The 13,290-nt window shown below is 43.9% G+C and overlaps 1 protein-coding gene across 14 annotated transcripts in view; it reads left to right on the top strand.

Annotated features, from left to right (window-relative positions):
- The first annotated feature begins 320 nt into the window (after positions 1 to 320).
- Positions 321 to 13,290, top strand: part of FNBP1 (formin binding protein 1) — a 128,586-nt gene continuing 115,616 nt past the window's right edge. For 13 of the 14 annotated variants that reach the window (XR_013834678.1, XM_079961317.1, XM_079961318.1 and 10 more), the window contains exon 1: positions 512 to 682. Coding sequence is in view for 13 of the 14 variants with exons in the window: in XM_079961317.1 (XP_079817443.1) it covers positions 659 to 682 (24 nt within the window). In the remaining variant the exon portion in view is untranslated. Of the gene's footprint in view, positions 683 to 13,290 lie in introns of all 14 variants that reach the window. The other variant, XM_079961313.1, reaches the window with a different exon arrangement.

The following is a 13,290-nucleotide window of genomic DNA, read 5'->3' on the forward strand; positions in this document are numbered from 1 at the left end:
TTTTAATCTTTTCATTTCCATCTGTAGTTATAACTGGGTTTTTTTCTGCTTTCTGTGCATTACAAAACAAAATAAGAAAACCTGTACCAAATCTGTACCACAGTTGCATCTCTGCTGCAAAGCCTCAGGATGCTGCACTGAGATTTGAGGAGCTTCACTTGACAGCTTGGCTCAATAAAATAAAATAAAATTCCCCTGGAGCATCAGTTGAGCCCACTCTTGGCGCCTGCGCAATCCCAGCACCAGCCTACTGAATCTCCCCCTCCTCCTTGCATGCGCCTTACTGCCGGGCGCATGCGCGCTTCCCAGGTGCTGTCAATTCCTCCCTGGGTCTCCTCCCTTTACTACTCTGAGAGCTACTCGCTTGATTTTGCTGCCGCTGCTGCTGCTTTGGCCATTTTGCTCTGGAGGCAGCAATGAGGTGGTAGCAACAATAGCCACGAGAGGAGGCAACCTAGCAAGCAATCAAATCAAGGGCACAAAGCTCTATTATTGTTGCTATATTGTAGTTTTGCAAGCTTATGCTCTTTTTGCAAGCGGTTTGGAGGGGTGCTGGCCTCGCTTTTGGGGTGGCAGGCGAAGGACGAGGGGGTGTGGACCCCCCGGCGTTGAATATCGCACCCAGGGCCGGCCCCCTAGCCCACCCGTCGCTGGAGCCATGAGTTGGGGCACGGAGCTTTGGGTAAGTAGAAGAGGCAGCAAGAGGAAGAAATGGGTTGGTGGTCGTGGAAGAGAGGCATGGATTTTTGCAGTGTGTGGGTGGGGGCTATTTCTACATGGCTGAGCAGCAGCATGTGGGGGAGAGGGATTGCATTATTCCTGAGCTGGGGTGGGGGGCGACGAGCGCGTCACTTCATGTCTCACTTACTCACACACAAAATGCTGGGGGTTTGGATATGCATGGAAAACTGCGATAAGGTTAGATACAGATAGGCATTCTATTAGAGTTCTAAATCTGCACAGGAAAACAGTGCAATAAAGTTAGGTCTTTATTCTATTGGCAATTTAAGTCTTCGTAGAAAATGGTGTGAGAAAGTTAACTCCTCCAAAAATAAAAGCCAGCCTCCAGGTTTCGGCTAATATTCGACCTCCTAAGAGTAGACCCATTGAAAATAAGGGGTATAGTTAGGGTCTATTCATTTTAGTGGGTACACTCTTGAATAGGGTTTTTTGGAATGCAAAAGCCGGTCTTTCTATGGGTGGAAGCCAAGTAAGTCTTACATAGAGTAGACCCGTTGGAAATCAATGGACTTACGGTAGTGGTGGAGATTGGGTACAACCCCCTAATAACCACAAGGTTGGTTCCACGCAGAGCAGCCCCACTTGAAATCCGTGTGCTTAAATTAGTCATGCTCGTTTTATTTCAAGGGGTCTACTCTTGAGGGGGGCTAACACTGGATACAAATCCTACGCAGTAAGATAACACAGCCGGTACCAGCAGTACACACACACAAAATATTAAGGCCAGTTACCCTAAGCTTTTGCCATAAATGTGTCCCTGAGTGGGGCTGCAAGGGTATAAAATCATAACATTAAATCAGTTAAAACAATTTGCAAGCAGAGGACCAGGGGAAGTATTTAAAACAAACACTAAAATACATTGATTGCAGTGAGTCTACTCTGAGTAAGTCCTTAGATCTCAACAGTAGTTATCTCTGCTCGCCTCTCTACACGCCTTATTCTCTGCCGCCTGAAAATAACGGTTTTCCTCCTCGTGTTCCCTCCTCTGCAATGTAGTGTTTACTAGCTCCTTTTTTCTTTTTTCTTTTTACAAAAAACCCCCCAGATGTTTCCACAGTTGAGAAAGGGGAGGGGAAGAGATAGCCAGCGAATGAGTATGTGCACACATGTCCGTATTAATTATATGCATAATTAATAATTGCCCTCTGGAATGTCATAATGAATACTGTCGTTAAAAGAACCCAAGCGCTGCACCAGACTATTCGGAGTAGACCCATTGGAATGTAAGGACTTGAGTTGGTCCTACCACGAGAGATTTCAATAGGTCTACTCCACGTAGGACTAACATTGGCTGCAACCCCCTCCTCCTTCTCCCCCCCCCCTCAAAAATATTGCAGCGTTGGTGAAGGTTTGTGAGAGGAGCAAGTGACGTTTCCTATTTAAAAAAATAATCATTTGTATTTCTCAACTTGAGGAAGGAAATCTGTGTCATTGCTGTGTTCACCCCCAAGACTGCAATGGAGAGAGGAGGGGGGAGGGAAGAGGAGGTGTGTTTTATGTCCATGATAAAACAGTTTCCTGGGAGAGGAGTCCTGGTGGTCTCAGCAAAGAAAAGGAAATAATGCATTTCTTTTTAAAGGAATTAAGGCTGGGGGAACAAGGTCAGAAATTGGGATCTTCCTTTCTGATGTGTTTTTGCCTGTCTGTTTGCAAGGGTTTAGGATAGCTCAGTTGGTTAGAGAGCAAAAAAGGCAGGCAGTGGCTTCATGTACAAAATGATCCAGCTTCTGGTACCCTTAAAAGAGAGAAAACAGGCTGTGAGGAAACTGGTTTGGAATGGGAAGATCAGACTTGCAGGTTTCTATTTACCCAGTTTCTTGGGACTTGGCAGCTGTTCTTGGGAAGTTAGGTTGCACCCTTTCTTCCTCTCACCCTAGAATCCAAGATTTGTAGAGTTGGAAGGAACCCCAGGGGTCATCTAGGCCAACCCCCCTGCAATGCATTAGCAGCAAAACATCTCTACCCCTAAACAGCCTCTTCACCACTAACACTGCCACCCCCAGTGCCTTTTATCTGCCCTACAATGGGGGGTGGAGAGACCCACTGGCCATGGGACTAACTTGAGGCAGTCACAGCAATTTCTTAGTTTGGTCTACCTTGCAAGGCGATTGTGAGGATAGAATGGGGGAGGGGAATTAGGTCCCGCTTTGGGGCTTCCCATTGGGTGCATCTGCTTGGCCACTATGAGAACAGGAGGCTGGACAAGACAGGACTTTTGGGGCTTGATACAATAGCTGGGCTCTTCCTACGTTCACTGCGATGGGCTCTTTGGGGAAAAAACAGAGGCGTAAATCCAAAATATTTAAAAATAAGGTGAAAATTGGAGGTTGCGTCCAGCACAGTCAACCCATTGAAACTGATGGATGTGGTGAATTTAGGGTCGTAAATGTCAGTGGGTCTCCTCTGAGTAGAACTTGGATGGGTTAAACCCAGGATTTTTTTAAAAAAGCAATGCTTAGACATGCCAGCCTTCGAAGATTCAGCTGTGGGTGGGTGTGGGTGTGCGCACATGGACGCATGCGTGTTGGGTGTGCCCTGAGGCTACATTCTGAGACCATTGCAAGCCTTTGTATGAATTAAGGCTCAGTTTGCATAATCAGAATAACAAGTAGCCTTAGAATCAAAGAGTCGGAAGGGACTCATAGGGTCATCTAGTCCAACCCCTGCAATGCAGGAATAACGGCTATTAGTAGCCTTATCAGAAAAATTCACTGAGGATATTTACCCTGGTCTTTGACACCCATGATAAATATTTTTAAGACCCACCACTGTTCTTGTGATTTGTCTTAAACTGCTTCTTAATTTTATATTTTGTAGCAGCATGCCCTGGGAGTGTATGGGGAAGATAATAATTTGAATTAATAATAATAATACACCCTTTTTAAAGGCATCTAAGCCAATGGGCCATTTCAGCATTTTGTGGCAGTGAGTTCCATCAGTTAACATTGCAATTTTTTTTAAAAAAAATGTGTGTGTGTGTGGAGGAATACAATTTGTACTGAGTCGCTAACCTTTCAGCTTCACTGTATGACCCTGTTAGGTTCTGATATTGTGCAAAGGGGAGGGGAAGCTTCTCTCTAACCACTTCCTCCAACACTCTGCAAACCTAGACTCCTGCCCTTGGGAATCTGCAATGCCCCCCACGCTGGCTGCTATCTTTACAGCTCTCCCTATGGCCTATAGCTGACCACAGTCAGCTAGATCAGTTGCAGGGTTTGTCTTATCTATGGCCCAGGTGTGCTTCCTCAGTTTGGACCTTTAACAAGCCATGCTTGAGCTTATCTTGGTTTTTGGAAGACCTGGAGGCAGGTCCCTTAGAGCAATGTTCTAAAAAAAGGATGAAGAGTTTTGCACCAGGGATGGGGAAGCTCAATTTCAGGGGCCTAGTGCAGCCCCCTGGACCTCTCTGTCTGGCCCTAATAACTTTCTCCGAGCCACAGTCCATACCTTTTCACCCTCCTTCATTTTATTTTGCCCTCTGTCATTGCCTCCTGCTCGGATGGTGGTCCGTGTCAGAATGAAGGCTGCTATAGAAAGGTGAAATTCACACCCATTGCTCTGCCCTCTTTTGCCTTGGACTCCACCCAGCAACATGTGGCCCCTGGAAGGTTGCCTGAGAAGAAAATGTGGCCCTTGGTCTGACACATGGTTTCTACCCTTGTTTTTGTTTGTTTTTTACACACTGGAAGAACACAGATGTATGAGCTGAGCATTGTGGGGAATGGCAGAGCAGAACTGTATTAGAGCTTCCTCTTTTGACGAGCAGGTTGGGATTTGTGGGTGCAACAAATAGCTTAATGATAGGTGTTTTAGCTGCGGAGAGCTGGCCAAAGGGAATTTGAGCTGGAGGCCGAGGGTGGCATGGCGTTAGCGGGCCTTGTGACTTGCGAGACGCAGCAGGATTTCGGAGTTGTGGATGAGCGCCACAATTGCTCCTGAGGCGAAAATGCATTTACTGAATAACTCTGGAAATTGGTCGCGGCATCCCTGCATCCTTAACAGCCATACAGTTTCAGGGCTGGTCCAAGACATTTTGCTGTTTGAGGCAGATCAGAAAACGGCACCCACTACTGCTGCCACAGGCAACTGGAGGCATCCCAGGGAAGCCTCAACACACCGAAGCTAGCAGGGGAAAAAAAAGGAGGCCATTAAGGAACAAGGGGCAGCGGCAGAGGAACTGTCCTGGGATGGCGGCTCCTATCAGCAGCCAAATGAGAAATGAAGGCAGGCGAGGATGCCCTTCTTTTTCCAGTTATGCCGCCCCTCTCAGCTGTCCTCAGCCTGTGCCTGAGGCAAGTGCCTCAGTGAAGTTAATGGGTGGGTCGGCCCTGAGTAGGTCTACAGGTTGATTTGACATGTTGCTGCAGGAGAGATGATAGGCTTCATTTTCCAGGTGAAACAGCTAATTACAAACTTGTCCGTCTCTTTGGAAATTTCTGTGGTGTGATTCTATACACATGGATGATGCTATGTCTGGCTGTCATTATTGGCTGTCGGGTTGCATGGGACAATCTGGGTCAGGGGATGCAGTGAACTCCATGCTTGCCACAAGTAGCTGCTTTTTCTAACAATGTCCCTGGGAGGCAGGACAGACACTTAAACTCTTGGGATGGACTGTGGCTCAGTAGGAGAGCATCTGCTTTGTGTGCAGAACCTGCCAGGCTCAATTCTCAGTGGCATCTCTAGGTGACGTTGGGAACGTTCCCTGCATGCAGTCCTCAAGAGCTGCTGCCAGTCAGTGTGGACAGTACTGAGCTAGACAGCTTCCTACATTTTGGCTCATTTAAAATTTTAATGACAGCCTAGCATAAGACAGCTTCCTGTGTTCCTAAACCAGTTTTGGGAATTGCAGCCCTCCATGAAACTGTCGGGATCTCAGGTTGCGAATTCTTGATGCAGAGCAGTTCTGAAGCTTTGGACAGGCTGGTTCAGCATCAGCAGAGGGCCCAAGCACCTTATGCCTACTACAGAAAAGCTTCAGGCAATATAGGAACAACATCCCTTTCCATCTATCGAGCAAGGCTTTTGCTTTGAGGAATACCCAACATTTGGCAAGAGTCTGTTCTAGTAAAGCTGAGGCAGGGTGGTGGGGCGGGGGAGAAGGATGATTGACATGTGCAGGCAGGATTTTGCAAAGCGGGGAGAGGTAAAATAAGCAGCTGTTTGCAAGTGAAAACAAATCTGAGGTGTTTTGTCCTAATCGAGTAGACTTGATAAGCACAATATGGTAGGAGCAGCTGGGAGCTACATATGCCTTGCAGGCAGTGGGTGTTGACTGAGGTACTTATAATGAGAGAATTGTTAAGAGTTGGAAGAGACCGCGAGGGTCATCTAGTCCAGCCCCCTGCAATGTTGGAATATTTTGCCCAGTGTGAGGCTCAAACACATGACCCGAGATTAAGAGCCTCATGCTATACTGACTGAGCAATGTAGGACATCTGCATAATAATTTCAACCTTACATTTTTTTTAAAGTTTCTAGTCCTCAAGGCTGAGGTACTTCTTCTGCAGGGGAATTTCAACTTGTGCATTAAAAAAAGTAAGCTTTTAGTCCTGAAGCTTTGAACACACAATGGGTATTCCAAACAGTCAGGAATGAAGTAAAAGGGCACCTTGTACTGAGAGTGTAAAAGGCTTTGGGCATGCTCAAAGGTGATAGTTTCAAAAAAGGTTTGTTTGTTTGTTTATTCACTTAGTAATATTTATATCCCACCCTTCATTGAAAAAGATTTTGAGGTGGATCACATTCTGATAAAACAATACAAATGGACATGCTTTATAATCTCAAAATATTTTAAGAGTTGCCACGATCACAAAAACATATTTACTGTGAGGCTGGTAGCACTGAAATCTATTCTGATGTAGAGCGCTTTGTTCAATCCTTAATGTAAGATGGATCTCAATATTTTCAAAAGATGCTCAGCTCGCCAAAAAGGAAGTCAAGCATGTTTAACAGCAGAGAAACGTGTCTCCTAAAGGTGCTGTTTTTCGTTGCTGCAAAACTGTGACATCATTCTCAATGTCCTGCTTTACTACAGAAGCTCTCCTTATTGAAATGCTTTTCAGCGGTTTGCTGGGGCTTCCTGAGATTAGCATTTTCCTCATTTAGATGTAGCCAGGAGGTAACGCATGCTGCTGTTGCAACAGATAAATCCAATATCGTGGAGGTAAACGTTTTGCAGAAAATGATAATCAGGAAGAGAGGCTCAGAGTGCAAGACTTTCTGCTCTCCCCATTTCCTCTTGTGGTGTGCTGGCAACTTACATAGCCAAGCTGAATGCTTAATTCAGCCCAATTCATGCACTTTATGTTCCATATGCTTATGGCTGCAGATCACTATAAAGCGTATGAATTTAGGGTTGCCAGTCTACCTGGTACAGTGGTACCTCTGGTTACATACGCTATAGGTTACACACTCGGCTAACCCAGAAATAGTGCTTCAGGTTAAGAACTTTGCTTCAGGATAAGTACAGAAATTGGGCTCCAGCGGCGTGGCTGCAGCAGGAGGCCCCATTAGCTAAAGTGGTGCCTCAGGTTAAGAACAGTTTCAGGTTAAGAACGGACCTCCGGAACGAATTAAGTACTTAACCTGAGGTACCACTGTATTTTACTAGCCCAGTCAGTAAAAATGTGTTCTTCTGGTTGGTAACCAATGTTAGAGGGGATGGTTCTGAAAAGCCTATTCATTCCAGATTCCGCCAAGACTTTAAAGATTTTGCACTGGCTCTAGTTATTAACTCCCCAGCCCTGGGTCCCCGGCCCTACCTCCTAGATGCCACCTGAACACCACCGCCATCACCTGAGAGCAGGGTGGATAAAAATCAATGATTAAAAAAAAATCGGGTGTTTTTTAAATTTAAATTGATTTTTTGTATTTAAATTGGATTTTTAAAATAAAATGCTTTTGGTGGAATTTTTTTTCCTAAGGACAGTTTTCTATTTAAGTTACAATATAGTCCAAAGGCTACTCATCAAGAAATAAGGATTTATTTTAAGTTTTTCATGTGTGCTGAAACTCAGTCTAAGTTTGTTTTCTTAAAAAAATGTATAACCACATCAGTTAACAAACTTGGATACATATGCTATAATGTCATTGTTTTAGTTAAATAAATTGTTTAAATTGTTATTTAAGGAAATGATTATTTTTCTCCTTCCAATAAAGTACAGCAGAAAAGTTGTCCAAATATAAACAAACTTATTAAACCTCACAATAATTTCATAATTATCTGTCTATGTATTTCTAATAGTACTGTATAACCAAATCAGTAATTTTTGACATGACTGTAAAAACTACTCTGAAAATTTATTACTCCAAAAATTAAACCTTCTTCTGGTTGTAAATATTAAGATTATACCAGCAGGAATGTCTTTCTGTACAAAAAAATAAAATGATTTAAATCAAATCCACCCTTCCTGAGAGGTTCTTCCAGGTGCTGCCTTCATTGTGAGCACCTGTTCTGGGTCCATCAACATCAGACTTCAGCACAGGGTGTATTTGTTTAGGGGAGAGCTTTTGAAATAGATATACCAACCATCACAGGCCCTACAATGGGCAGGTAAGGCCTTGGTGGTTGGCACTGAGCTACCACAGGTAGCTCCCCAGTAGTTGAATGCCCTCTCTAGCGAGATGCACCTGTCTCCATAATTATTAACTTTCAGGATGGATTTAAAAACATTCCTGGTTACCCAGGCATTTCATGCCTGAGGAATACTCATCCCTGGCCGCCTTGAGAATACCACCCATTTACCTTGGCTGGAAGGATGTTTTTTTAATTTACTGTAATTGCAGTTACAATGTTTTTAGCTGTGACTTCCTTCACAAAGCTACAATTTCCAGAGTCCCCTGGGAAGAGGAATTGACTGCTAAACCACTCTGGGAACTATAGCTCTGGGAAGTGAGTAGGCACCTCTTGTTTAGCACCCTGAACAAACTACAGCTCCCAGGATTCTCTGAGGGAAGCCATGACTGCTTCAAATGGTATGATACTGCTTTAAATGTAAACAGCTATGACTTCCCTCAAAGAATCCTGGGAGCTGTAGTTTGTTAAGGCTGCTGAGAGGTGTTAAGAGACCCTGGTATTAGTCTCACAGAACTACAATTCCTAGAGTTCCCTGGGAAGAGCGATTGATTGTTAAGCCACTCTGGGAACCGTAGCTCTTGGAGGGGTAAAGGGGTCTCCTGACAATTCTCAGCACCCTTAACAAACTACACTTCCCAATATATTTTTTCTGGGGGGGAGCGACGTAGGTTTAAAGTGGCATCATACTGTTTTTAAATGTACAGTCATACCTCGGGTTACAAACGCTGCGGGTTGCGCATTTTCAGGTTGCGGAATGGGTTACTTCTGGGTTTTGGCGCATGCGCAGAAGCGCAAAATGATGTCATGTGCAGGAGCACCGAATCGCATCACGCGTGTGCGCAGATGCGGCACTTCAGGCTGAGAACACTGCGGGTTGTGAACGTGCCTCCTGCACTGTATGGTGTGATTGTGGCTGATGTTTTCATTTCCAAAATGGCAGCACTCCTCTCCCCAATTTTAGCAACAGTTTCATTGCTAATAGCAGGGATAGGCAACCTAAGGCCCGTGGGCTGGATGCGACCCAATCACCTTCTAAATCCAGTCTGCGGATGGTCTGGGAATCGGTGTGTTTTTACATGAGCAGAATGTGTGCTTTTATTTAAAATGTATCTCTGCGTTATTTGTGGGGCATAGGAATTCATTCACTTTTTTTTTTCAAAATATAGTCTGGCCCTCCACATGGTCTGAGGGATGGCGGACCAGCCCACGGCTGAAAAAGGTTGCTGACCCCTGGCTAACAGCTTCATACTTGGGGAGCAAAGCATGCTTCAAACACCCATTAGTGGACCATTTGCTTGTTTGTGTACTGTGGGTGGCATAGCACCCTCTGGTAGTAGCTGGTGCTTTATATAGCACTCCTAATCTAAATTCATAACAGCAAGCATGACAGATTGTGTGTGGATAGACTTTGCTCGGGGTTCATGCAATGCAACGACACATTATGTTGTTGTGTAGCTGGCTTTGGAGCAGGCGGGGGGAAACATAGAGACATGGAATTCTAGAATGGTAGAGCTGGAGAGGACCATGATTGTCATCTAGTCCACCCCCTTGCAATGCAGGAATCCTTTTCCCACCGTGGAACTTGAATCCATGACCCTGAGATTAAGAGTCTCATGCTCTACCGACTGAGCTAATCCCAACTGAATCAAAATGATGGACTGAGCCAAAACTTGTTCCCACAGTTCCCCATAGGCTCAGAAGCATGATCACACCTGGGGAACTCCAGATGCCAATACCACTGCAGTCCGGCAGTGGTGAAAACTGATGTGTGGATAATTCCGGTTATGGCCATGGTGGTGGGGCTGATGTAGTCCAAAACATCTGGAGGGCACCAGGTTGGAGAAGCCTAAGGGCCTGCCCACTGAGCCCACTCTGAAGGCTTCAAGAGAAACCTGTTTTGAGAAGAGATCTTCAGCGTAAAAACCGCAAAATCTGTTAGCCAAAACTCTGGAAATCCAAGAACCTGACATACATTCAGGAATGGTTAGGGGAGAAATATTAGACAGCGTAGAAATGGAAAGTTTGAGATCATTATCTGTGCTTTTAAAGCTGGGCACAGACTATCTTCTCGGTAAATGGATGGTATTCGACAGTAAATCGAATATCAGAATGCATCTGGTAAAAAAAAGAAAGGCTTGTTGGTCATTTGTTTTGCCAAAGGAATTATATATTTTTTCTCTCCCGCTCAAAAGTCCCTTGTCCTGCCCCCCCCCCGGCCAGCAAAGAACTGTAACTCAAAGCTCCAGTTTTTATTTTGGGGTCATATCAGTATATAAGGCAAGTGACAGGTTTGCAGGAATCCGCGGGTGCCTGAGGAAGTTGTGAGCTAAGGTGTTGAATCAACAAGTGACAACCCCGCCCCGCCCCCACAGGGTGGACATAGCATTTAATAAGGCAAACTGCCGGAGTCCCTGCACTGGGCAGTCAAAAGGGTGGTCCTTCTAGTGGGCTGGCAGGGTGAGAACTGAGTGCCCCAGCAATAGGGTTTTCCTGGTGTAGGGGACAGGTGGGGTAAGGCCAGACACAGCATCACGTGTGCTCTTGGCCCTGCTGGAATGGGCATATCTGAGGGTGCGTCGGAGGGAGATCCTGACTACTTGCCTGCTCTCTCACTCAAGACATCACTGGGATCCTCCCCTGGAACAGACATCTCTTGAGGTTCGGTAGATCCTCCTGATCTAGTTCCCCCAGTGCTGGCCCTAATTATAAAGATCAGAATTACTCACCTTCAGAAAACCTAAACCTCCTGTGTCTCTCTCTCTCTGCATGAGTCACTGTTCTGGGGACTTTTCCTGATTGGAAGCAGGGAAGTCCCAGAGCCCTGAATTGTGGAGAGATGCAACGGGCAGCCTAACTTGACAGCAGTTGATAATTCTACTGCCATCAGGGCCATGGAATCAGTCCGTTACATCCTACCTGAAGCCACAACATACCAGAGCTACTCATCACCACAAGGCTGATAAACCTGACAAGGCCCGAGAATAAGCTCATAGCAGCCTTTACATTTTAAACTAATTTCTTACACACACTGCCCACTTCCGGTTGTCTGACAGCGCCTTCATTGTGCTCCTTCAAGCAGTTTTGAGAATGAACGGTGTTGAATCAATAATGATAAATGCTTGACGGTAGGCAGGGTGGTTTTTCCGCTGCACCATTCATTTCCTCTTTGACACCTTACTGATATTTGTTGGTGACATTACAGGTTTCGTAGTGAATAAGACATTCTTCACATGCATGGTCTTAAACACTGAAACGTGTTTAAATTCAGCTTGGTGTGGCCATTCTGCACTGCATCTGTCTTGCAGCAACTGCCGTTGGCTTTTTGGCATGTCTTGACCTTGATGCTAGCAGTGGAAGCAGAGGCACCTGCTAAGTGCCTGGTTCTTGGCAGCTATCATCAGTTGAAACTGCATCTTTGCCTGCTTGCTTCTCTACTCTGAACGGATCAGCGAGGCAAGATCCTCCCTGAAGTGACGCGTTGAACTGAGTTCAGATCCTGCACCGGTTTTGCCTTTGTTTCTGCAACAGCTTTTTTTTTTTTTAATATTCTTTTTTATTAAGTTTCATTTATCACACACACATAAAGAAAAAACAAAACCATCTAAGACAACAACTAATACAAAAAAGAAAAAATTTGCATTAAGCCCACTACTTATTAAATTAAATAACAGAAAAAAGTGACAAGAAAAAAAAAAAAAGCACCACAGCAATGAAAAAAAAATAAAATTAAACTGATAGATAACACATACTTGCTGACTTCCTTCCCTCCTGATTTCGGGTTCTTAATTTTAAGAGTTTCATTTTTACAGCTGATGTTGGATTATTTGATCTATCTATACATCGAAAGTTTCATAACAAGCCTGCTATATTTGGTAGGTTACTATAGTTACCTTCAATATATATCATAAATTTAATCCAGTCGTTATTTAACTTTGTATTCTTTTGGTTTCTAATTCTCTGTGTCATTTTAGCTAATTCGACGAAGTTATATAGTTTCGTTTGCCATTCCCTCATCGTTGGTATATTTCTGTTTTTCCAATTTTGGGCAATTAACATTCTGGCCGCTGCTGTTGAGTATTGAAATAAGACTCTGTCTTCTTTCTTAATTTCTTCTCCGATGATACCTAATAGGAAGGCCTCTGGCTTTTTCGGGAATGTATATCTCAATATTTTTTTTAATTCATTATATATCGTATCCCAAAATTTTTTTATTTCCTCACATGTCCACCACATGTGTATGAAATTGCCTTCTTTTGTTTTACATTTCCAGCAGGCCTTATTTCCAGTTTTGTACATCCTACTTAGCTTCTCTGGTGTAATATACCATCTATATATCATCTTCTCTAGATTTTCTCTGATTGCAACACTTGCCGTGAATTTTAATCCCTCCTTCCACAATTTTGACCATTTTTCATATTCTATGTTGTGCCCCAGATCTATTGCCCATTTTACCATAACATCCTTAATTTCTTCATCTTTTGTGTCCCATTCCAGTAATAAATTGTACATTTTGGATAGTAATTTAAATTTATTTTCTATTATTTCAATTTGAAATTTTGATTTCTTTTCATTCATTCCAATTTTTTTATCTTTTAACCAAATCACGTTAATTTGATGGTACTGTAACCAGCTTGTTAACTTTCCCTTCAGCTCCTCATATGGCTTTAATTTCCAGCTGTCTTCCGATCTTATCAGTAAATCTTCATATGTTAATTTCTGTTCCTCCATATTTATTTTTTTAATAGTTAGGATATTTACTGGGGACAGCCACCAGGGCGTTCTCCATTCTAACAGTTTTTTATTTTTTTCCCAAACTTCGTATAATGGGCCCCTAATAATGTGATTTGAGAACCCTTTATGAACCTTCTCTTTATTTGCCCAGAGGTAGGCATGCCATCCGAACCTGTTGTCTGCACCTTCAAGATCCAATAAATCAGTATTTTCCAAGGTTATCCAGTCTTTAACCCAGC

The sequence above is a fragment of the Podarcis cretensis genome, assembly GCF_951804945.1.
Source record: "Podarcis cretensis genome assembly, chromosome: Z".
In the NCBI taxonomy this organism is placed as follows: domain Eukaryota; kingdom Metazoa; phylum Chordata; class Lepidosauria; order Squamata; family Lacertidae; genus Podarcis; species Podarcis cretensis.